At 46.1% G+C, this 24,214-nt stretch overlaps 1 protein-coding gene and 2 long non-coding RNA genes across 3 annotated transcripts in view; 1 reads left to right on the top strand and 2 right to left on the bottom strand.

Moving 5' to 3' along the window:
* The first annotated feature begins 268 nt into the window (after positions 1-268).
* Positions 269-5,166, top strand: LOC111971390 (uncharacterized). Its single transcript, XR_002878258.2, has 3 exons — positions 269-463; positions 1,288-1,328; positions 4,820-5,166. It is a non-coding gene; the product is annotated as an uncharacterized lncRNA (long non-coding RNA).
* Positions 5,167-10,956: 5,790 nt separating this feature from the next.
* LOC139028512 (uncharacterized) lies at positions 10,957-11,908 on the bottom strand. The gene is made up of 3 exons (XR_011480726.1): positions 11,863-11,908; positions 11,695-11,737; positions 10,957-11,648 (listed from the first exon to the last, which is right to left on the bottom strand). It is a non-coding gene; the product is annotated as an uncharacterized lncRNA (long non-coding RNA).
* A 367-nt stretch (positions 11,909-12,275) lies between these two features.
* LOC111972025 (fibulin-1) overlaps positions 12,276-24,214 on the bottom strand; it is a 41,388-nt gene continuing 29,449 nt past the window's right edge. The window contains 2 exon segments of the mRNA XM_023998862.2: positions 12,276-12,446; positions 12,448-12,562. Coding sequence (XP_023854630.2) covers positions 12,425-12,446; positions 12,448-12,562 — 137 coding nt within the window. The 3' untranslated portion in view covers positions 12,276-12,424.

Below are 24,214 nucleotides of genomic sequence, written 5' to 3'. Positions count from 1 at the left end.
TCCTATGCATAGTCCTTCAAATAGTCCCCACGTCAGACGGTTTGTAATGTCCTTCCAGATTGGCTAAATGCCTCTACCTCTGTGGGCACGTCTTTATAGCTTCTTGTGACAACCATTTTGTTTCACTGTGAACCCGATGGTCCAGGGGAGAGGGAAAGTTACACACACACACCTTGGCTGCGGTCCAAACATGTAAAAGACACACCCTCCTCCACTTACCCTTGCCTTATCCCCTTGGGGGAATCCCCGTGGCCATCTTTGCTGCTTGTCCAAACCATTAACCAAACAAGGGAGATTGGCAACGTAAATCCCTCAGCCCTCGTTTTTGATCGAGAGGGCGAGTGTACTATTCTGTTCACTCCGGGGGCTGAAACGCCCAGTAATTCAATTTGCAATGATTGTACATCCGCTAAGAAATGTCAGCCAAAACTTAATACCAACATCAAGGAATCAACATACAAGTGTGAGTAAAAACGAATGTAAATAAGTTGGAAATTGTGGTACTAATGCACGAGTGCACAAACACGTCTCGTAAAAGTAATATGATGTTTTTGTTTGGTTAACTTTTGGAAAATGTAGAAATAACACATTTTCCTTCAGATGATCCAGCTAGGCAGGCTAACGTCAGCTAGCGAGCTATTTCATTTACTAGCTGTCGTAGAGCAGATGTATATATGAATAAATATATAGCTAATTTAAGTAGACATATAATCATATTATAATTAGATAGATTGGTACTGTCAAATTATCACCCAAGGTTAATTGTATTGTGCTCTGTGTACAACATGGTCAGGAGAGGAGACCAAAACCTGCATTATCCTTCGAGCAGCAAATTATGAGTTGTTCACAGGGAAAAGGAATGCTGAAACGCTGGGCTGGGAGTTAGTGGAAGAGTGGGATGGGAGTCAATACTAATAACTTCAAATTAAACTTTTAACACAATAACTAATAAGTAATGGATTAGCAGTGCGTTATAGTCAATGTATTACATTGGTAACAACATGGCGTGTAAGGAAAAGGGTGTGTGCCTTTCACACCAGTGGCCCGGTTTCGCTTCCCTGCCCTGCCATGTCATTTGCTACATTGGTGTCTGAAGTGGGATGGTAGCCGTGAGCCACGTTACAATTTTCACCAATTGGTGCGATGCGTAGGGTGTTTGCCTTTCATGCCAATCGACCTGGGTTCGCTTCCCTGTCTCGAAGTTCCCTAAAATATAATATTTGTGCTGTCTGTTTGTTAATATGTATGATTAATTAATATGTGCAAATGCTTTGTCATTATTTACAGGACAATAGTTCAGAGGATGGTGCTGGAGGGAAAGCTCACAGGTGGGCAGGCCTCAAAGAAGTGGGAGAATTTAAAGAATAAGTACAAGTTAATAAACATTGGAATGGTCATGGAAACCTTAGTGTAATTGTCATGTCATTATTGTTTTATAATCTGCTAAACTCATTGCTTTTGTTCTCCAATATTATTGGTTCAATTAATAAAATATTGAACCCAACTAAGATTCTCACTGTAAGTTATAAAGTTACATTTTAAGAGAGGCCACTGCTGAGAACTGGAGGTGGTGTCACGCCCTGGCCTTAGTATTCTTTGTTTTCTTTATTATTTTAGTTAGGTCAGGGTGTGACATGGGGAATGTTTGTGTTTTATCGGTTTTGGGTGGTTATATGGTAAAGGGGGTGTTGGGTGTAGTGTATGGGTTTGTGTTGAGTGTATGTGTCTAGCTGTGTCTATGTTGGGTGTAAGTTGTCTAGGAGAGTCTATGGTTGCCTGAATGGGTTCCCAATTAGAGACAGCTGATTTCTGTTGTCTCTGATTGGGAGCCCTATTTAAGGTAGCCATAGGCTTTCGTTTGATGTGGGTAATTGTCTATGTCAGAACGTTTGTAGCCTGTGTATGTGCACYACGTTTATTAGCTTCACGATCGGTTTTTGTTTTGGTTAGTTTGAAAGTGTGTTTTGTTTCATTTTGCCTTCTTCAATAATAAAAGAAGATGGCTTATTTTCCAAATGCTGCGTTTTGGTCCGTCAATCCTCCAACGATGGTGATACCGCACCAATAACAGGACCAAGCGCATGTAAAGCGGCAACAGGACCCACCTACAGGATTCTTGGACATGGGAGGAGATACTGGATGGTAAGGGGCCGTGGGACAACCGGAGAAGATATCTCCTCCTCGTGAAGAGCTGGAGGCAGCTAAGCCGAGAGGAGCGATATGAGGGGCAGCACGGAGACAGGCTGGAAGCCCGTGAGTAAACACCCAAAACATTTCTTGGGGGGGCTTAAAGGGAGTGTGGCGAAGTCAGGTAGGAAACTGCCTACTCCCTGTACTTACCGGTGGGAGCGAGAGTACGGGCAGACACCGTGTTACGGCAGTAGAGCGCACGGGTGTCTCCTGTACCGTGCATAGCCCGGTTGTACATTCCAGCTCCACGTATCGGCCGGGCTAGACTGAGCGTTGAGCTTTATGTCATGAAGCCGGCCCAACGCACTGGTCAAGTGCGTTCCTCGGGCCGGCGTACATGGCACCAGCTTTACGCATGGTGTCCCGGTTCGCCTACATAGGCCGTGCGGTTTATTCCCTCCCCGCACTGGTCAGGCGACGGGGAGCATACAACCAGGTAAGGTTGGGCAGGCTCGGCGCTCAAGGAGCCAGTACGCATTGCACGGTCCGGTATTTCCGGCGCCACTCCCCGCCCCTACCAGTACCACCAGTGCCTCCTCCACGCACTAGCCCTATGGTGCGTGTCTCCAGCCCTTTACACCAGTGCCTAAACCACCAACAAGCCTCCTTGTGGTCCCAGAGTCCTGTGCGTCTTGTTCTGCTCCCCGCAGTAGCCCTGAAATGCGTGTCCACAGTCCGGTACACCAGTTCGGCACCACGCACTAGGCCTAATGTGCGCTCCCAGGTCCAGTATCCTGTTCCTTCCTCCGCACTAGCCCTGAGATGCGTGTCCCAGCCCGGTACCACCAGTTCGGCACACGCACCAGGCCTACAGTGGCTCAGCCGGCAAGATGTCTGCCGTCTGCACAGCGATGCCTGAACTGCCCGGTCTGCCAAGCGCCATCTGAGCATCCGTCTACCGCGCCATCTGAGCCATCCGTCTACAGCGCACATTGAGCCATCCGTCTGCCCCGAGCCATTAGAGCCGCCGTCTGTCCGAGCCGTCAGAGCCGCGTTGTCACGAGCCGCTAGAGCCATTCGTCAGACAGGATCTGCCAGAGTAGCGCCAACAGACAGGATTCGCCAGAGCCGCAATCAGACAGGATCTGCCAGAGCCGCCAACAGACAGGATCTGCCAGAGCCGCCAACCAGACAGGATTGCCCAGAGCCCAACCAGCAGGATCTGCCGAGCGCCCGCCAGCCATTTGTGCAGCCAGATCCGTAGCAGCTCAGTCAGTAGCCAGAGATCGTAGCCAGCCATAGCAGCCAGATCGTCGCCACATGAGCAGCCAGATCGTCAGCGCAGCCATGAGCAGCCGAATCCGTCAGCCAGCCATGAGCAGCCAGATCCGTCAGCCAGCCATGAGCAGCCAGATCCGTCAGCCAAGCATGAGCAGCAGATCCGTCAGCCAGCCATGAGCAGCAAGATCCGTCAGCCAGCCATGAGCAGACCAGATGTCAGCAGCCATGAGCAGCCAGTCGTCGCAGCCATGAGCAGCCAGATCGTCACAGCCATGAGCAGCCAGATCCGTCAGCCAGCCATGAGCAGCCAGATCCGTCAGCCAGCCATGAGCAGCCAGATCCGTCAGCCAGCCTGGGCGTCCTCGTCCGAGCTGCGTCCTCAGTCCGGAGCTGCCGTCCTCAGTCGGAGCTTCCGTCCTCAGTCCGGAGCTGCCGTCCCTCAGTCCGGAGCTGCCGTCCCTCAGTCCGCGCGTCCTGCGTCGACTCCCGTCTCAGTCCGGAGCTGCCGTCCCTAGTCCGGAGCTGCCCCTTATCCTGGTGCTCTCCTCTTATTGTGTCCTTATCCTGGTGCTTCCCCTTATCCTGGTGCTCCTTACCTGGTACGCTCTTAGTCGATGCCTCTTAGTCGGAGCTGCCTTAGTCCGAGGCTGCCCTTAGTCCGGAGCTGCCCTTAATTCAGTGGGGTTAATGTGGAGGGGGTCAATTTGGAGGAAGCTAAGGAGGCGTTAGTGACTGTGGTGGGTGGGACCACGACCAGTGCCGGAGCCGCCAGTGAAGGAAGCCCACCCAGACCCTCCCCTAGACTGTGTGTGGTGCGCCGGAGTTCGCACCTTAAGGGGGGGTTATGTCACGCTCTGGCCTTAGTATTCTTTGTTTTCTTTATTATTTTAGTTAGGTCAGGGTGTGACATGGGGAATGTTTTGTGTTTTATCGTTTTGGGTGTTTATATGGTAAAGGGGGTGTTGGGTGTAGTGTATGGGTTTGTGTTGAGTGTATGTGTCTAGCTGTGTCTGTTGGGTGTAAGTTGGTCTAGGAAGAGTCTATGGTTGCCTGAATGGGTTCCCAATTGAGATCAGCTGATTTCTGTTGTCTCTGATTGGGAGCCCTATTTAAGGTAGCCATAGGCTTTCGTTTGATGTGGGTATTGTCTATGTCAGAACGTTTGTAGCCTGTGTATGTGCACGACGTTATTAGCTTCACGATCGGTTTTTGTTTGGTTAGTTTGAAAGTGTGTTTGTTGCATTTTGCCTTCTTCAATAATAAAAGAAGATGGCTTATTTTCCAAATGCTGCGTTTTGGTCCGTCAATCCTCCACACGATCGTGACAGGTGGTTTAAACTACTGCACGAGACAATTGGAGCAAGGGCCTCAATTTCACCACCTGTCCTGATTTCCCCGTGCATTGTAGGTCCCTCCACCTCAGCAGCAACAGAGGTAGAGCAGCCCCCCCTGGCCCTCCAACCCAGGCCCCAGGGAGATCCCAGCAAACCCTCCCCATCTACCCCAGTGCAGCACGACAAAGCATCAGATGATGCAGCCAGCCCCAGCACCTCAACCGGAGCCCACATAATGTACACCATTACGGTTAGTGAGAGTGAAAAGGATGAAGCCAGGTTCACATGCCAGGAAACCCAAACAGAGAGGCTCATAGGTGTCCTCGACAAAATGGCATATAAAATGTAATGCAAAATGTAATGTAAAGTGTTGGTCCCATGTTTCATGAGCTGAAATAAAAGATCCCAGAAATGTTCCATATGTATGTATAAAAAGCTTATTTCTCTCAAATTTTGTGCACAAATCTGTTACATCCCTGTTAATGAGCATTTTTCCTTTGCCAAGATAATCCATCCACCTGACAGGTATGGCATATCAAGAAGCTGATTAAACAACTTGTGCTGGGGACAATATAAGGCCACTCTAAAATGTGCAGTTTTGTCACACAACACAATGCCACAGATGTCTCAAATTTTGAGGGAGCGTACAACTGGTATGCTGACTGCAGGAATGTCCACCAGAGCTGTTACCAGAGAATGTAATGTTAATTTCTCTACCATAAGCCGCGTGCAACGTTGTTTTAGAGAATTTGGCAGTATGTCCAACCAGCCTCACAACTGCAGACCACATGTAACCACGGCAGCCCAGGACCTCCGCATCCCGCTTCTTCACCTGCAGGATCATCTGAGATCAGCCACCCGGACAGCTGATGAAACTTTGTACAACCGAAGAATTTCTGCACAAACTGTCAGAAACCGTTTCAGGGAAGCTCATCTGTTTGCTTGTCGTCCTCACCAGAATCTTGACCTGACTGCAGTTCAGCGTCACAACTGACTTCAGTGTGCAAATGCTCACTTTCTATGACCACTGGCATGCTGGAGAAGTGTGCTCTTCACAGATGAAGCCTTGTTTCAGCTGTACCGGGCAGATGGCAGACAGCGTGGATGGCGTCGTATGGGCAAGCGGTTTGCTGACGTCAACGTTGTAAACAGAGTGCCCCATGGTGGCAGTGGGGTTATGGTATGGGCAGGCATAACTACAGACAACAAACACAATTGCATTTTATAAATGGCAATTTGAATGCACAGAGATATCTTGACGAGATCCTGAGGCCCATTGTCATGCTTTTCATCCTCCACCATCACCACATGTTATGGCATGGTAATGCACGGCCCCGTGTTGCAAGGATCTGTACACAATTTCTGGAAGTTGAAAATGTCACAGTTCTTCCATGGCAATCAATAGCCTGATCAACTCTATGCGAAGGAGATGTGTCGCGCTGCATGAGGCAAATGATGTTCACACCAGACACTGGTTTTCTGATCCATCATCTGTATTCCTAGTCTTGTGAAATCCATAGATTTATTTACATTGACTGATTTCTGTATATGAACTGTAACTCAGTCAAATCTTTTAAAATGTTTAATGTTGCATTTATATTTTTGTTCAGTGTGATTAATGCAATTATCAATCAATCAATCAAATCACATATCACAAAGTGCTGTACAGAAACCCAGCCTAAAACTCCAAACAGCAAGCAATGCAGATGTAAAGCACGGTGGCTAGGAAAAATTCCCTAGAAAGGGAGGAACCTAGGAAGAAACCTAGAGAGGAACCAGGCTCTAAGGGGTGGTCAGTCCTCTTCTGTCTGTGCCGGGTGGAGATTATACGAGTACATGGCCATTAAGGCCAGATTGTTCTTCAAGATGTTCAAACGTTCATAGATGACCAGTAGGGTCAAATAATAATCACAGTGCTTGTAGAGGGTGCAACAGGTCAGTATCTTAGGAGTCAATGTCAGTTGGCTTTTCATAACCGAGCATTCAGAGGTCGAAACAGCTGGTGCGGTAGAGAGAGTCGAAAACAGCAGGTCCGGGACAAGGTAGCACGTCCGGTGACGCAGGGCTGTTCTGTTCATTATTTTCTGTTTACTATCCTGCAAAACACACACACACACACACAATTATTTTTTATATATAATTGTTAATAACACGTTAAAGTGTTTAATAGGAAGTCTGCGTGCACATTTTTTAAACGTGTTTAAACAACTAGGATAGTTTCCTTATACTTTCTGTAAATCACATTTTGCATACTGTAAGTGCCCAAACAGTTTAGGGAAAGACCTTTCCTGTTTCAGCATGACAATGCCCCTGTGCACAAAGGGAGGTCCATACAGAAATGGTTTGTTGAGATTGGTGTGGAAGAACTTGGCTTGCACAGAGCCCTGACCTCAACCCAATCGAACACCTTTGGGATGAATTGGAACGCCGACTGCGAGCCAGAACTCATCGCCCAACATCAGTGCCGGACCTCACTAACCCTCTTGTGCTGAGTGGAAGCAAGTCCCTACAGCAATATTCCAACATCTAGTGGAAAGCCTTCCCAGAAGAGTGGAGGCTGTTATAGCAGCAAAGGGGGACCAACTCCATATTAATGCCCATGATTTTGTAATGAAATGTAGCAGGTGTCCACATACTTTGGTCATGTAGTGCTACATGGTTCATACCTTTCTGTATGGACCTTGGTTTGTGCACGTTGGCATTGTCATAGTGAAACAGTTCCCACGTTCCCACAATAACAGCACTTCCAGTTGACCGGGGCAGCTCTAACTGACTTGTTGGAAAGGTGGCATCCTATGACGGTGCCACATTGAAAGTCACTGAGCACTTCAGTAAGGCCATTCTACTGCCAGTGTTTGTCCTTGTAGATTGCATGGCTGTGTGCTCGATTTTATACACCTGTCAGCAACGGGTTTGGCTGAAATAGTCAAGTCCACTAACTTGAAGTTGTGCCCACATATTTTTGTATATACAGTGGGGAGAACAAGTATTTGATACACTGACGATTTTGCAGGTTTTCCTACTTACAAAGCATGTAGAGGTCTGTAATTTTTATCATAGGTACACTTCAACTGTGAGAGAAGGAATCTAAAACAAAAATCCAGAAAATCACATTGTATGATTTTTAAGTAATTAATTGGCATTTTATTGCATGACATAAGTATTTGATACATCAGAAAAGCAGAACTTAATATTTGGTACAGAAACCTTAGTTTGCAATTACAGAGATCATACGTTCCTGTAGTTCTTGACCAGGTTTGCACACACTGCAGCAGGGATTTTGGCCCACTCCTCCATACAGACCTTCTCCAGATCCTTCAGGTTTCGGGGCTGTCGCTGGGCAATACGGACTTTCGGCTCCCTCCAAAGATTTTCTATTGGGTTCAGGTCTGGAGACTGGCTAGGCCACTCCAGGACCTTGAGATGCTTCTTACGACCACTCAGTTGGCCGCTGGTGGTGTTTCGGGTCGTTTTCATGCTGGAAGACCCAGCCACGACCCATCTTCAATGCTCTTACTGAGGGAAGGAGGTTGTTGGTCAAGATCTCGCGATACATGGCCCCATCCATCCTCCCTTCAATACGGTGCAGTCTGTCCTCCCTTTGCAGAAAAGCATCCCCAAAGAATTATGTTTCCACCTCCATGCTTCACGGTTGGGATGGTGTTCTTGGGTTGTACTCATCCTTCTATTCCTCCAAACACGGCGAGTGGAGTTTAGAGACAAAAAGCTCTATTTTGTCTCATCAGACCACATGACCTTCTCCCATTCCTCCTCTGGATCATCCAGATGGTCATTGGCAAACTTCAGACGGGCTTGGACATGCGCTGGCTTGAGCAGGGGGACCTTGCGTGCGCTGCAGGATTTTAATCCATGACGGCGTAGTGTGTTACTAATGGTTTTCTTTGAGACTGTGGTCCCAGCTCTCTTCAGGTCATTGACCAGGTCCTGCCGTGTAGTTCTGGGCTGATCCCCACATTCCCTCATGATCATTGATGCCCACGATGAGATCTTGCATGGAGCCCCAGACCGAGGGTGATTGACCGTCATCTTGAACTTCTTCCATTTTCTAATAATTGTGCCAACAGTTGTTTCCTTCTCACCAAGCTGCTTGCCTATTGTCCTGTAGCCCATCCCAGCCTTGTACAGGTCTACAATTTATCCCTGATGTCCTTACACAGCTCTCTGGTCTTGGCCATTGTGGAGAGGTTGGAGTCTGTTTGATTGAGTGGTGGACAGGTGTCTTTTATACAGGTAACGAGTTCAAACAGGTGCAGTTAATACAGGTAATGAGTGGAGAACAGGAGGGCTTCTTAAAGAAAAACTAACAGGTCTGTGAGAGCCGGAATTCTTACTGGTTGGTAGGTGATCAAATACTTATGTCATGCAATAAAATGCAAATTAATTACTTAAAAATCATACAATGTGATTTTCTGGATTTTGTTTTAGATTCCGTCTCTCACAGTTGAAGTGTACCTATGATAAAAATGACAGACCTCTACATGCTTTGTAAGTAGGAAAACCTGCAAAATCGGCAGGGTATCAAATACTTGTTCTCCCACTGTATACTGTATCTCCCCCTCCTCCTCAGTACCTTTAGAGCTGTCAGTGTAGACAGGTTTTATCCTGTAGATGGCTGTGACCAGTAGACAGGCTTTTATCCTGTAGATGGCTGTGATCCAGTAGACAGGCTTTTATCCTGTAGATGGGGCTGTGATCCTGTAGACAGGCTTTTATCCTATAGATGGCTGGATCCTGTAGACAGGCTTTTATCCTGTAGATGTGCTGGGATCCAGTAGACGGGCTGGGATCCAGTAGACGGGCTGGGATCCTGTAGACAGGCTGAGATATGTAAACAGCCTGGGATCCTGTAGACGGACTGAGATCCTGTAGACGGGCTGGATCCTGTAGACGGACTGAGATCCTGTAGATGGGCTGGGATCCTGTAGACGGGCTGGGATCCTGTAGACGGGCTGGAATCCTTGTAGACGGGCTGAGATCATGTAGACGGGCTGGGATCATGTAGACATGCTGGGATCCTGTAGACGGATTGAGATCCTGTAGATGGGCTGGAATTCCTGTAGACGGGCTGGATCCTGTAGACGGGCGTGGATTCTGCAGACGGGCTGGGATTCTGTAGACGGACTGGATCCTGTAGATGGGATGGATCCTGTAGACGGACTGGGATCCTGTAGACGAGCTGGATCCTGTAGACGGGCTGGGTCCTGTAGACGGGCTGGGATCCTGTAGATGGGGCTGGTGATCATGTAACGGCTGGATCCTAGACGGGCTGGATCCTGTAGACGGGCTGGGATCATCGTAGACGGCTGGGATCCTGTAAACGGACTGAGATCCTGTAGAGAGGCTGGATCCTGTAGATGGGCGGATCCTGTAGACGGGCTGGGATCCTGTAGACGGACTTAGATCCGAGATGGGCTGAGATCCTGTAGATGGGCTGGGATCCTGTAGACGGCTGGGATCCTGTAGACGGGCTGGATCATGTTACGACATGCTGGGATCCTGTAGACGTGAGCTTGAGATCCTGTAGACGGGCTGGGATCCTGTAGACGAGCGCGGGATCCTGTAGACGGCTGCGGGATCATGTAGACGTAGCTGGATCCTGTAGACGGACAGAGAATCCTGTAGACGGGCTGGGATCCTGTAGATGGGCTGGGATCCTGTAGACGGACTGAGATCCTGTAGATGGGCTGGGATCCTGTAGACGGGCTGGGATCCTGTAGACGGGCTTGGATCCTGTAGACGGGCTGGGATCATGTAGACATGCTGGGATCCTGTAGACGGGCTGGGATCCTGTAGATGGGCTGGGATCCTGATGGATGTCCCATCTTCCTCCATTGTCTTTGAAGCATTTGGAGGCTCTGCCTGGGCCTCAGCCACACTGATGATTACAGCCTCATCGTTAGACAATTACTGACATCTGCTCTGTTCCACTGCTCTGTCTCATGTCCATTAGCCTGACTTAGAGGGAATAGAGTAGAGACCCCTTCTGGTTCAGTGACAAACGTAATTGGGGATGTGGTCCCTGGTTCCTATGTACCCCTCCTCTCTCCACCGACTCCCCCTTTTTCAACACTCTCAACCAATGTACCCATAATGAATTCTGTCCCACTTTCCCTCCAAACGTACACAAGTTAAATTCATCAACCAATCTGAAGCTTTCACTTACCAACACACAAATAAAATGCTTCACAAATAAAAACAAGATGATTTATTTAGTACCGAAACACCTTTCGCGATGTATACAGTAAGAAAATGAAATGTAATACACATCATTACTCATGTTAGTGTTACATTCAACTGTTGAATGCTCCAATGGTGTTTCACATCTCCATGTCTACGCATGCACTTTCAATTCATAATCACATTCTATAGTCTTGGGCATGACAACATGCTTACATTATATGATACAGTTTATGAGTCTTCATGTCAAGTTCCGTAGGCCAGATGCATGCATCCACTCATGGCTTGGCTTGTTACATCAACTTATATTACAGGTAAACTTACTGGGAAGTGCTTTAGTTTCATACAATAACAAAAGCAACTAAGCAGCTAGTGGTCTGTTTATCTTCATCGAAAAGGAACGAAAGTTAACTAAAGTTATTAAAATGTGTGTTGGTTGTATCAGGATATCCCTTTATTGGACCCTCCAATGGTATTCATATCCTTTTAGTTATACACCTAAATAATCTTCCTTTTCTCCTCCATGCACTCCGCAATCTCCTTTCTCTTCATGCTAGGAGGGTAAAGTTATAGGACTGTGGTAGTACTGTGTGGTAGTAGTGTGTAAGTGGTAATACTTTATGGCTATGTGTGGTGGTGGTGTTGGTAGTACTGTGGTAGAACTGTGTGGCTATGTGTGGTGGTGTTGGTAGTACTGTTAGTGAACTGCATATGGCTATGTGTGGTGGTGTTGGTAGTACTGTAGTAGAACTGGTATGGCTATGTGTGGTGGTGTTGGTAGTACTGTAGTAGAACTGTATGGTATGTGTGGGGTGTTGGTAATACTGTGGTAGAACTGTATGGCTATGTGTGGTGTGTTGGTAGTACTGTAGTAGACTGTATGGCTATGTGTGGTGGTGTGGTAGTACTGTAGTAGAACTGGTATGGCTATGTGTGGTGGTGTTGGTAGTACTGTAGTAGAACTGGTGTGGCTATGGTGTGGTTGGTGTTGGGTAGTACTGTAGTAGAACTGTATGGCTATGTGTGGTGTGTTGGTAGTACTGTAGTAGAACTGTATGGGCTATGTTGGTGGTGTTGGTAGTACTGTAGTAGAACTGTATGGCTATGTGTGGTGGTGTTGGTAGTACTGTAGTAGAAACTGTGATGGCTATGTGTGGTGGTGTTGGTAGTACTGTAGTAGAACTGTGTGGGCTATGTGTGGTGGTGTTGGTACTACTGTGGTAGAACTGTATGGCTATGTGTGGTGGTGTTGGTAGTACTGTAGTAGAAACTGTATGGCTATGTGTGGTGGTGTTGGTAGTACTGTGTAGAACTGTATGGCTATGTGTGGTGGTGTTGGTAGTACTGTAGTAGAACTGTATGGCTATGTGTGGTGGTGTTGGTAGTACTGTAGTAGAACTGTATGGCTATGTGTGGTGTGTGGTTAGTACTGTGGTAGAACAGTATGGCTATGTGTGGTGGTGTTGGTGTGTGTCCTGTACTCAGAACCAGAACTCGGAGACGAATGTGGACGCTGACGATGTTCCGATGAGACACCACCCCAGAGGTGACGTAGTTCATAGCCAGCTTCAATACCATGTTCAGCGGGCCAATCAGAGGCTTCACTTGTCGGACCACACCTAAGGGAGACAGAGGATAGTCAGAGAGAGAAGGTACCAAAGGTATTGAAGGAGGATATAATGGCTCACCATCAAATTAGAATAATCAAACTATTTTATTTAGCTAGCAGTCGTCTTTACAGGGGGTAGGAAACCTTTTACAAGGGGTAGGAAACATTTTACAGGGGTAGGAAACCTTTTACGGGGGTAGGAAACCTTTTACAAAGGGTAGGAAACATTTTACAGGGGGTAGGAAACCTTTTACAAGGGGTAGTAAACCTTTTACAGGGTAGGAAAATTTTACAGGGGAGGAACATTTTACAGGGAGTAGGAAAACCTTTTACAAGGGGTAGGAAACATTTTACAGGGGGTAGGAAACTTTTTACAAGGGGGTAGGAAACTTTTTACAAGGAGGTAGGAAACCTTTTACATGGAGTAGGAAACATTTTACAGGGGGTAGGAAACCTTTTACATGGAGTAGGAAACCTTTTACAGGGGGTAGGAAACATTTCTCGTATACCATGATTTCTACAACCACAGGTGACATTCAGGTCCAACATCTGTGACATGGGATGTTTGAAAAAATCTGTTGGGGTAGTTTGACAAATATTTTGTTTGATTTCCATCCCTTCATGTGCAGCCTTTGATGTTATTAATCATAAATTAATTGTTACTGAAGAAACTCACTTGCTATTGCTTTACATCACCTGCCATCACATGGTTGGAGAGTTATTTATCCAATAGAACCCAGAAAACGTTCTTCAATGGAAGCTTCACTAACATCAGATATGTACAGTGCGGTGTCCTTCAGGGCAGGTGCCTTAGGCCATTACTCTTCTCTGTTTTCACACATGATTTGCCACTGGTCTAACATAAAAGCTAGAATGACTATGTATGAGGATGATTCCACGCTTTACATTTCAACACCCAAAGCCAGTGAGCTCAGTGAAATAAGGAGTTACAGTCAGTATCAGAATGGGAGATTAAAAATAAACTGGTCATAAATACATCTAAAACTAAAAGCATTGTATTTGGTTCAAAACATTCTCTAAGACCTAAACCTCAACTGGAGTTGTACATAAAGGGCGTGACCATTGAGCAATTTGAGGAAGCTATACTCCTAGGCATAACATTGCATGGTCAATTATAATGGTCAAATCATATTGACAAAGTTGTTGTGAAGATGGGGAGAGGTATGTCTGTTATAAAAATATGCTCTGTGTTTTTGACACAAAATTAACTGTACTAGTTGTTCAGGCTCTGGTCTTCCATCTTGATTATTGTCCGGTAATATGGTCAAGTGCAGCAAAGAAAGACCTAGCAAATCTGCAGCTGGTTCAATACAGAGCAGCACGCCTTGCCCTTAACTGCACATACAGAACAACATCATCAACATGTATGCCAGTCTTCCCTGGTTTAGTGTTGAAGAGAGATGAACTGCTTCTCTTCTAGTTTTTATGATAAGTATTACTGTGACAAAAATTCCAGATTGTCTGCATAATTAAATAACATTCAGCTCAGACACCCATACATACCCCACAAGACAGTCCTCAAGTCCAAAACGAATTCATGGCAAAGCACAGTATTATACAGAGTCATGATGGCATGGAACTCCCTTACATCTCTAATTACTCGAGGGGATGCACAGAGACACTCTAACACACACATTATTTGTTAAGTTGTTTGTATATCAGTGTTTTTTGTTACTTGACATGTGTTTATTGTGGACTCCAGAAAGAATAGCTGCTTCTTCTGCAAAAGCTAATCGGGATCCAAATAAACCAATAAACCTCATATGATGAGAGGAATGTCAAACCTCTTCATGTGAATCTGGCTTTTAATTCTCTCCTTCATCCTTCTCTCCCTCCATCCATCCACCCGTCCCCACCTTCCTCCTTCCACCCTTCCCTGGAGGACAAGAGAGAGAGCGAGAGACTCTCCTGTCACTGTAACAACGTGGGGAAAACACCACGACCGCTGCTGACTGAGACCCAAGAATGACCGAATGCACATGGAATTTGTTGGAGGCTCTTTTTAAGTGAACATGCGATTACAGGGTGAAAGAACGACACTGTTTATCCAGGCTGTCAGCGGGCCCTTTTCTCTGTGGAGGGCTGGTGACATTTCAGCTCAGTCTTGTTTGAACAGCCATCGTCCAGCGTGCAGCCAGGCAGCACAATCACTGCACTGTCCTTTCACTGTTTTCACTGTTGTCTTTCTCTCTCCTGTTCTCTTTTTTCTGTTTCTCACACACAGGGAGACAGCTATTAAATGAAGTAGGTATTGGTCTCAAAGTACTAAAATATATTGAATGCTATAAAGTCCATCAAAACTACAGCACAATGAATCATCTTAAATGAAATCAACAAGATGTCACGACATCATTCAATGTGATCCATGGAATACCTTTGTACCACAGTTGTCATAAACCAGTGAGAGACATTTTGTAATGTTCACCACAGGGAAAACTATGATGATCAAGTGTGAGCTGGTTTCTGCAAAATGTCCTCTGGGATGGACACTGACATGGTGTGATGCTAGAGTCAAGATCCTCTCTCCCATTCTTTTTCTTCTCCTCTCTTCCCTTCTCCCTGTCTCCTCTTCCCTTCTCTTCCTGAGGGGGCCTGCCTGATGTTTGTGGCACCATCTTTGTGGCCCGCGAGGGTAAATTAGTCCCATGTGTTGGATGATGGGGAGCGGAGCAGTCTCAGTCACGCAATACAGCCATGGAGGCAGGCAGGCATTCTTTCAGGGATCCATCTTTAGGATTCAGTTAGAGGAGCTCAACCAGAGTCAGTCTCACTGAGCCTCCCCTCTCATCCCTTCTTCCCTCACCCGTCTCCCAGTCAGTCTGGATCCCTGCGGCCACACAGAAGATTCCAGAAGATTCCAAGAGATAAACGTCTGAAGAGTGTGGAATAGGACCCTTTTTACTAGGGTTGCCCCCTTGTTTTGGTGTTTTGGGACTCTGTTGCATAGTGACACAGGGCTGAGGGGCTGAGGGGTGGGGGACGAGGTTTTTATTGTTTCCTAACCGTCAGCACCATCAGAGAGGAGAAACCTCTACATGAACTCATTGACAGTAATGTTCAGAAAAATAAAGGACATGGAAAAACAGATTGGGGCTTTGCGTATGAAAATAATATTATCATCACTAGCGAATGAAGGTGCCATGCTGATCGGTAATATGGCGCCATATATTCACTCAATACAGAGAGATCATTCAGACATAAAGTTGACTGAGTTTGGGAGTTGTGGTCCACTGGATGTGAGTAGTTGACATACAACAAGATATACTACCAATGCAATACATGCACTGCGTGAGATGCCTATGAAGGAACAGAGTTCATAAAGTTCAAATTCGTTCATGTAACTTCGAAGTCAATCAGTTCACAGAAGACCCAATGAAGATGAGCGAGGCGAACAAAATGAAACATATCATTATAAATACAGCATGGAGCACCACAATACGGCCTGGATTTCCCAATAGCCCTGTTTTATTGGGAATGGAGCGATGGTTTCAGATCATAAATGTGACCCGAATCCAATCGAGGCTCTAGATGTTTTCCATTACAGGGGTCAGCTGGGGCCAAGTTCGCCACTGCCGCAAACAAAGTCTCACGAGGACAACGTTTCAATTCAAATCAGAGGGACAAACAAGCAAAAATGTTACATAATTTTTTAATTTCCATTAAATAAAGATATACAGTTGAAGTCGGAAGTTTACATACACCTTAGCCAAATACATTTAAACTCAGTTTTCCACAATTCCTGATATTTAATCCTCGTTAAAATCGCTGTCTTAGGTCAGTTAGGATTACTACTTTATTTCAAGAATGTGAAATGTCAGAATAATAGCAGAGAGAATGATTTATTTCAGCTTTTGTTTCCTTCATCACATTCCCAGTGGGTCAGAAGTTTACATACACTCAATTACTATTTGGTAGCATTGCCTTTAAATTATTTAACTTGGGTCAAACGTAGCCCTCCACAAGCTTCCCACAAGTTTCCCACAATAAGTTGGGAGAATTTTGGCCCATTCCTCCTGACAGAGCTGGTGTAACTGAGTCAGGTTTGTAGGCCTCCTTGCTCGCACACGCTTTTTCAGTTCTGCCCACAATTTTCTATAGGATTGAGGTCAGGGCTTTGTGATGGCCACTCCAATACCTTGACTTTGTTGTCCTTAAGCTATTTTGCCACAACTTGGGGTCATTGTCCATTTGGAAAACCCATTTGCGACCAAGCTTTAATTTCCTGACTGATGTCTTGAGATGTTGCTTCAATATATCCACATAATTTTCCGTCCTCATGATACCATCTATTTTGTGAAGAGCAGCAGTCCCTCCTGCAGCAAAGCACCCCCACAACATGATGCTGCCACCCCCGTGCTTCATGGTTGGGATGGTGTTCTTCGGCTTGCAAGCCTCCCACTTTTTCCTTCAAACATAACGATGGTCATTATGGCCAAACAGTTCTATTTTTGTTTCATCAGACCAGAGGACATTTCTCCAAAAAGTACGATCTTTGTCCCAATGTGCAGTTGCAAACCGTAGTCTGGCTTTTTATGGCTGTTTTGGAGCAGTGGCTTCTTCCTTGCTGAGCGGCCTTTCAGGTTATGTCGATATAGGACTCGATTAACTGTGGATATAGATACTTTTGTACGTGTTTCCTCCAGCATCTTCACAAGGTCCTTTGTTGTTGTTCTGGGATTCATTTGCACTTTTCGCACCAAAGTACATTAATCTCTAGGAGACAGAACGTGTCTCCTTCCTGAGCGGTATGACGGCTGCGTGGTCCCATGGTGTTTATACTTGCGTACTATTGTTTGTACAGATGAATGTGGTACCTTCAGGCATTTGGAAATTGCTCCCAAGGATGAACCAGACTTGTGGAGGTCTACCATTTTTTTCTGAGATTTTGGCTGATTTCTTTTGATTTTCCCATGATGTCAAGCAAAGAGGCATGATGTCAAGCAAAGAGTTTGAAGGTAGGCCTTGAAATACATCCACAGGTACACCTTCAATTGACTCAAATTATGTCAATTAGCCTAACAGAAGCTTCTAAAGCCATGACATCATTTTCTGGAATTTTCCAAGCTGTTCAAAGTCACAGTCAACTTAGCCTTTGTAAACGTCTGAGCCACTGGAATTGTGATACAGTGAATGATGAAAGTGAAATAATCTGTCTGTAAACAATTGTTGTAAAAATTACTTGTCATGCACAAAGTAGATYTCCTAACCGACTTGCCAAAACTATAGTTTTTTAACAAGAAATTTGTGGAGTGATTGAAAAACTAGTTTTGACACCAACCTAAGTGTATGTAAACCTCCGACTTCAACTGTACAGTGGCAAGAAAAATAATGTGAACCCTTCGGAATTACCTGGATTTCTGCATAAAATGGTCATCAAATTTGATATTTTCTTCATCGGGGTGGCAGGTAGACTAGTGGTTAGAGCGTTGGGCCAGTAACCGAAAGGTTGCTAGATCGAATCCCCTAGCTGACAAGGTAAAAATCTGCAGGTTCTTACCCTGAACAAGGCAGTTAGCCCACTGTTCCTAGGCCGTCATTGTAAATAAGAATTTGTTCTTAAAAACTTATTCGGGATCGGTGTTCCTTCCACGGGAAGGTTGAGCTAACGTAGGCTAATGCTATTAGCATGAGGTTATAATTAACAAGAACATTTCCCAGGACATAGACATATCTGATATTGGCAGAAAGCTTAAATTCTTGTTAATCTAACTGCACTGTCCAATTTACAGTAGCTATTACAGTGACACAATACCATGCTATTGTTTGAGGAGAGTGCACAATTTGTAACATAAAAAGTTATTAATAAACAAATTAGGCATATTTGGGCAGTCTTGATACAACATTTTGAACAGAAATGCAATTGGATCAGTCTAAAATTCTGCACAAACGCTGCTGCCATCTAGTGGCCAAAATGTATATTGCACGATGCCACAACTGTGCCGTCCGACGCCACTGCTACTGGTCTGTGCGATGCCGCCGCAACTTCGGCAGCAGCAAATAGCCCGTCCAATGACGACGCAACTTCGGCAGCTGAATCGGGTCCTGATCGACCCGCACTGCGTTCCTGTGATCGTCCTCGAGGCCGGTGCCGTTGCGCTGCAGCGCGTCGTGGGGGTACTGTCACGGGGGTACTGTTAATGCAAATAGTCTGGGTAGCCATTTGAGTAGCTGTTAAGTAGTCTTATGGCTTGGAGGTAGAAGCTGTTTAGAAACCTCTTGGACCTAGACTTGACGCTCGGGTACCGCTTTCCCTGCGGAAGCAGAGAGAACAGTCTATGACTAGGGTGGCTGGAGTCTTTGGCCATTTTTAGGGCCTTCCTCTGACACTGCCTGGTATAGAGGTTCTGAATGGCAGGAAGCTTGGCCCCGGTGATGTACTAGGCAGTACGCATTACCCTCTGTAGTGCCTTGCGGTCAGAGGCCGAGCAGTTGCCATACCAGGCAGTGATGCAACCCGTCAGGATGCTCTCGATGGTGCAGCTTTAAAACCTTTTGAGGATCTGAGGACCCATGCCAAATCTTTTCAGTCTCCTTCGGGGGAATAGGTTTTGTCGTGTCCTCTTCACGACTGTCTTGGTGTGCTTGGACCATGTTAGTTTGTTGGTGATGTGGACGCCAAGGAACTTGAAGCTCTCAACCTGTTCCACTACAGCCCAATCGATGAGAATGGGTGTGTGCTCGGTCCTCCTTTTCCTGTAGTCTACAATCATCCCCTTTGTCTTGATCACGTTGAGGGAGAGGTTGTTGTCCTTGCACCACACAGTCAGGTCTCTGACCTCATCCCTCATCGTTGTCGGTGATCAGGCCTACCCCTGTTGTGTCATCGGCAAACTTAATGATGGTGTTGGAGTCGTCCCCGGCTATGCAGTCATGAGTGAACAGGGAGTACAGGAGGGGACTTAGCACGCTTCCCTGAGGGGTCTCCGTGTTGAGGATCAGCGTGGCAGATGGGGTGTTACCTACCCTTACCACCTGGGGGCGGCCCGTCAGGAAGTCCAGGTTCCAGTTGCAGAGGGAGGTGTTTAGTCCCAGGGTTCTTAGCTTAGTGATGAGCTTTGAGGGCACTATGGTGTTGAACGCTGAGCTGTAGTCAATGAATAGCATTCCAATATAAGCGTTCCTTTTGTCCAGGTGGGAAAGGCAGTGTGGAGTGCAATAAAGATTGTATAATCTGTGGATCTGTTGGTGTGGTATGCAAATTGGAATGGGTCTAGGGTTTCTGGGATAATGGTGTTGTGAGCCATGACCAGCCTTTCAAAGCATTTCATGGCTACAGACGTGAGTGCTATGGGTCGGTAGACATTTAGGCAGGTTACCTTAGTGTTCCTGGGCACAGGGACTATGGTGGTGTGCTTGAAACATGTTGGTATTGCAGACTCAGACAGGGAGAGGTTGAAAATGTCAGTGAAGACACTTGCCAGTTGGTCAGCGCATGCTCGGAGCACACGTCCTGGTAATCCGTCTGGTCCAGCGGCCTTGTGAATGTTGACCTGTTTAAAGGGCTTACTCACATCGGCTACGGAGAGCGTGATCACACAGACGTCTGGAACAGCTGATGCTCTCATGCATGTTTCAGTGTTACTTGCCTCGAAGCGAGCATAGCAGTTATTTAGCTTGTCTGGTAAGCTCGTGTCACTGGGCAGCTCTCGGCTGTGCTTCCCTTTGTAGTCTGTAATAGTTTGCAAGCCCTGCCACATCCGACGAGAATCACAGCCGTTGTAGTACAATTCGATATTAGTCCTGTAATGACGCTTTGCCTGTTTGATGGTTCGTCGGAGGGCATAGCGGGATTGCTTATAAGCTCCGGGTTAGAGTCCAGCTCCTTGAAAGCGGCAGCTTAACCCGTACCTCAGTGGGAATGTGGCCTGTAATCCATGGCTTCTGGTTGGGGTATGTACGTACAGTCACTGTGGGGACGACGTCCTCGATGCACTTTTTCATAAAGTCAGTGACTGGTGTACTCCTCAATGCCATCGGAAGAATCCCGGAACATATTCCAGTCTGTGCTAGCAAAACAGTCATGTAGTTTAGCATCTGCTTCATCTGACCACTTTTTTACAGACCGAGTCACTGGTGCTACCTGCTTTAATTTMTGCTTGTAAGCAGGAATCAGGAGGATATAGTTATGGTCATATTTGCCAAATGGAGGGCGAGGGAGAGCTTTGTACGCGTCCCTCTGGTTGCACATTTAACGTGCTGATAGAAATGAGGTAAAACTGATTTAAGTTTCCCTGCTTTAAAGTCCCCGACCGCTAGGAGCGCCACCTCTAGTGGCTCATTGGGTACAGTTGTAGTGCCAGCCTCAGTCTGTGGTGGTATGTAGACAGCTACAAAAAAATACAGATGAAAACTCTCTAGATAGATAGTGTGGTCGACAGCATATCATGAGATACTCTACTTCAGGCAGCAAAACCTTGAGGCTTTCTTAGATATCGTGCACCAGCTATTGTTTACAAATATGCACAGGCCCCCGCCCCGTGTCTTACCAGAGGCTGCTGTTCTGTCCTGCTGATAGAGTGTATAACCCGCCAGCTGTATGTTCTTAATGTCGTCGTTCATCCACGACTCTGTAAAACATATTACAGTTGTTGATGTCCCGTTGGTAGGATATACGTGCTTTCAGTTCCTCCCATTTATTTTCCAGCGATTGAATATTAGCTAGCAGGACGGAAGGCAAGGGCAGATTAGCCACTCGTTGCCTGATCCTCACAAGACATCCTGATCTCTTTCCACTAAACCTTTTCCAGCGAATCACTGGGATCTGGGCCTGGTCGGGTGTCTGTATTATATCCATCCCACCCGACTCATCGCAGTTCTGATGTCCAGAAGCTCTTTTCGGTCATAAGAGACGGTAGCAGCAACAGTGTGTACAAAACAAGTTACGAACAACACGAAAAAACAGACAAAATAGCATGTTTGGTTAAGAGCGGATAAGACGGCAGCCCTCCCCGCCGGCGCCATCATGTGACATCGGAAGAACAGTTGAGGCTAGAAACACAACTCATGTATGGGATCGTTCAGCAGACGCACACGATGAACGCAAGCCTACACGTGACCATGTGAAATTAACCCTTCACAGTGAAAACTTCACAGAGAACAAGGCCTTCTTCCATAGAAAGTTTTACCTACAACCCTTACATAACCATGAACCCTCCAAAGACTGCGATTGTGCTAGCCAACTGTCCTTCCGAACAACCCATTGTGACCTTATAGGGATGCCCTCTGTTTAGGTTCAGCTTCCTGTGGCTATGGGAAGTAGCTTAATTCATTCTCAACATGGTCCTTCATTTTCTCCCTGCAGTTACACAAAAACACTTGATTCAACCCTCTGTGGAACAGTAAATTCAGGGCATTGTTAAAGAATGTACATTGTGGGCCTTGCATTGTATTTCCGCTTCCTATGAATAAAGGAAGGGACTTAAATGGAGGTGAAAGGGGCATTTCTGAAGGGTTAAAAAGGTTGCATATTGCTAAGTATTACATATTTGTTACTAGAGGATGGTCATGACCCGACATATGAAATGTGAATTCAATTGGCCCAAAAGCATTTTCGACCTCCATTGGACACAATGATCTTGAAAATGTAGAAACTAAGAGCCTTATAAAGAGGATATCGTTCACAATATTTTAGATTGACTTGATGAAACTGTTTACCTGCCTGCCTGTCTCATCTTTTCACATTGAATGCAATGCATTAACAAAAACGTCAACTCTGTGACACTCATCTTTTCCCAGTGAATGCAATGCACTGACAAAAACGTCAACTCTGTGACACTCATCTTTTCCCATTGATTGCAATGCACTGACAAAAACGTCAACTCTGTGGGACTCATCTCTTTCCATTGAATGCAATATATTGACAAAAACATCATACTGTATATTGTGATGTTTTAATTTTTGCAAAAACGTGACAAGATGGTGTTTCGAAGCTGATGCTGGGCTGCTCAGTCCTTTCTCAGGTACTGTGCTCAGTTCTACTGTCAGCAGCTTACATGTAGTCACTGATCAGTGAGGTGCAGCAGCTGAGTCCCTTGATTGGCTCAACACAGCTCAGCAAGTGGCAGAGTGATGTAGTGCATGCAGTGTGTGTTCCTCTTAATGATCCCATGTTTTAATTGCGCAGCTAGACCAGCCAGATGTTACCCCTGAAGAGGCTTGTATGAAGCCTTATAAGGGCTCTGTGCTTCAGCATGTTTCACATCCACAGCACACAGAGTAATGTATCCTCCATGAAGGCAAGGCATCTATAGTGACAACTGGAGCTCAACATACTAGCTATGAACCTGATGTGAAACCAAACCACCACAGCCACATAATCATTGCAAACATTTCACTCAGTCACGAGCTGTGGTGAGGTGAAAGCCTGACCACAAAGCTAACAGGTTTCACTTTGATGCAATCATTTCGTCATTACTTGAGGTGCAAGCCTGTACAAGTAAAAAAATGAAAAAAACAGATCGCTCACTGATATCATCTCTCCTCTACTTTGTGTATGTAGTTCATTCCAGGATCTGATGGTAGGCTTACAGTACGTCTGAAAGCACTCTGCTCCGCTATCCCTGGGAGTCGGGATCGCGTCGTTCCGTTGCTCAGGTAGTGTATCTGCCGCAGGGTGCAGAGGTGACCCCACCATGTTCCAACCTCTATCAAACACACAGCCGCACAAACCCCCTGTTCCCCAGAACATTCCACCACACCATAAAATAGCCCGTAATTAGAAAAGAACCTTAAATGCATGGTAGAAGCGCGAGACGACACTGCCACAAAACAAAGTGAAGCAAATGCCAGGAGGCATTTGTCATCCTCTATGCCTACGAGAGCTACAATATTGAAGGGTTACATGTAAACAGTACCATTTCGGGGTTTTCTGGTTTCTACAACTCGGCGAGGAAGTGTATGACAAAATCCTAAATGAACGGGTTTAACACCAGAAAACAAGTGAAAAGTATGCGTCGGCCTCGCCACAGTATTGTATAATCACACGCTGGTCGTGGTGCGATGCATGATCAGTGCTGTAAAACCATTGGAAATGGGCCAGGCAGAGCACGGATTTTCCCAGGGCCAGGCCCAGTCCGCTCTGAGGGAAGCCTAGGATTAGCATACAGGCTCCTTGGGGACCGGACCATAGGGCACGGGCCTGACTGGCCTTTCTTGTGTGTTTGGTGTAGCTCCTGATCACAAACAACTGGCCGATGGTTGGGCAGTCCAGCCAGGCTGTCTAAACAGTCCCTTGACCACTCCAAAGGGGACGTGAGCGCTGCACACCCCCGGTCTGAAAAGCCAGCTTGTGTGGTTTGGTATTTCAAGGTCAATTAGCGATGACTGAGTCATAGTTACAGATCTCTCCCAAATGAACCGTGGGACCGTGCTGGACACATGTAGTCCTTCTCCACTGTTGTGACATCATTGAAAAAGTTGCTAGCTGGAAGGAAAATTTCTTGGACTTTCTATTTTCAGTGGTTGTTTGATGAATGAGTAACATTGATGATATAGTAGCATATGGGAAAATTTCAAGGTAACAGAATGATGCTGAGACAGATGCAAAGTTCGGTAACAGAATGACAGAACAAACCGCACAAACTGTCATTCTGTTACCAAACGTTACCAAACCAATCTGCACTGTTCTTCAAGTAAATGTGTT

This window comes from Salvelinus sp. IW2-2015, linkage group LG13, assembly GCF_002910315.2.
Source record: "Salvelinus sp. IW2-2015 linkage group LG13, ASM291031v2, whole genome shotgun sequence".
Classification (NCBI taxonomy): domain Eukaryota; kingdom Metazoa; phylum Chordata; class Actinopteri; order Salmoniformes; family Salmonidae; genus Salvelinus; species Salvelinus sp. IW2-2015.
This window is presented reverse-complemented; position numbering and strand designations above follow the sequence as displayed.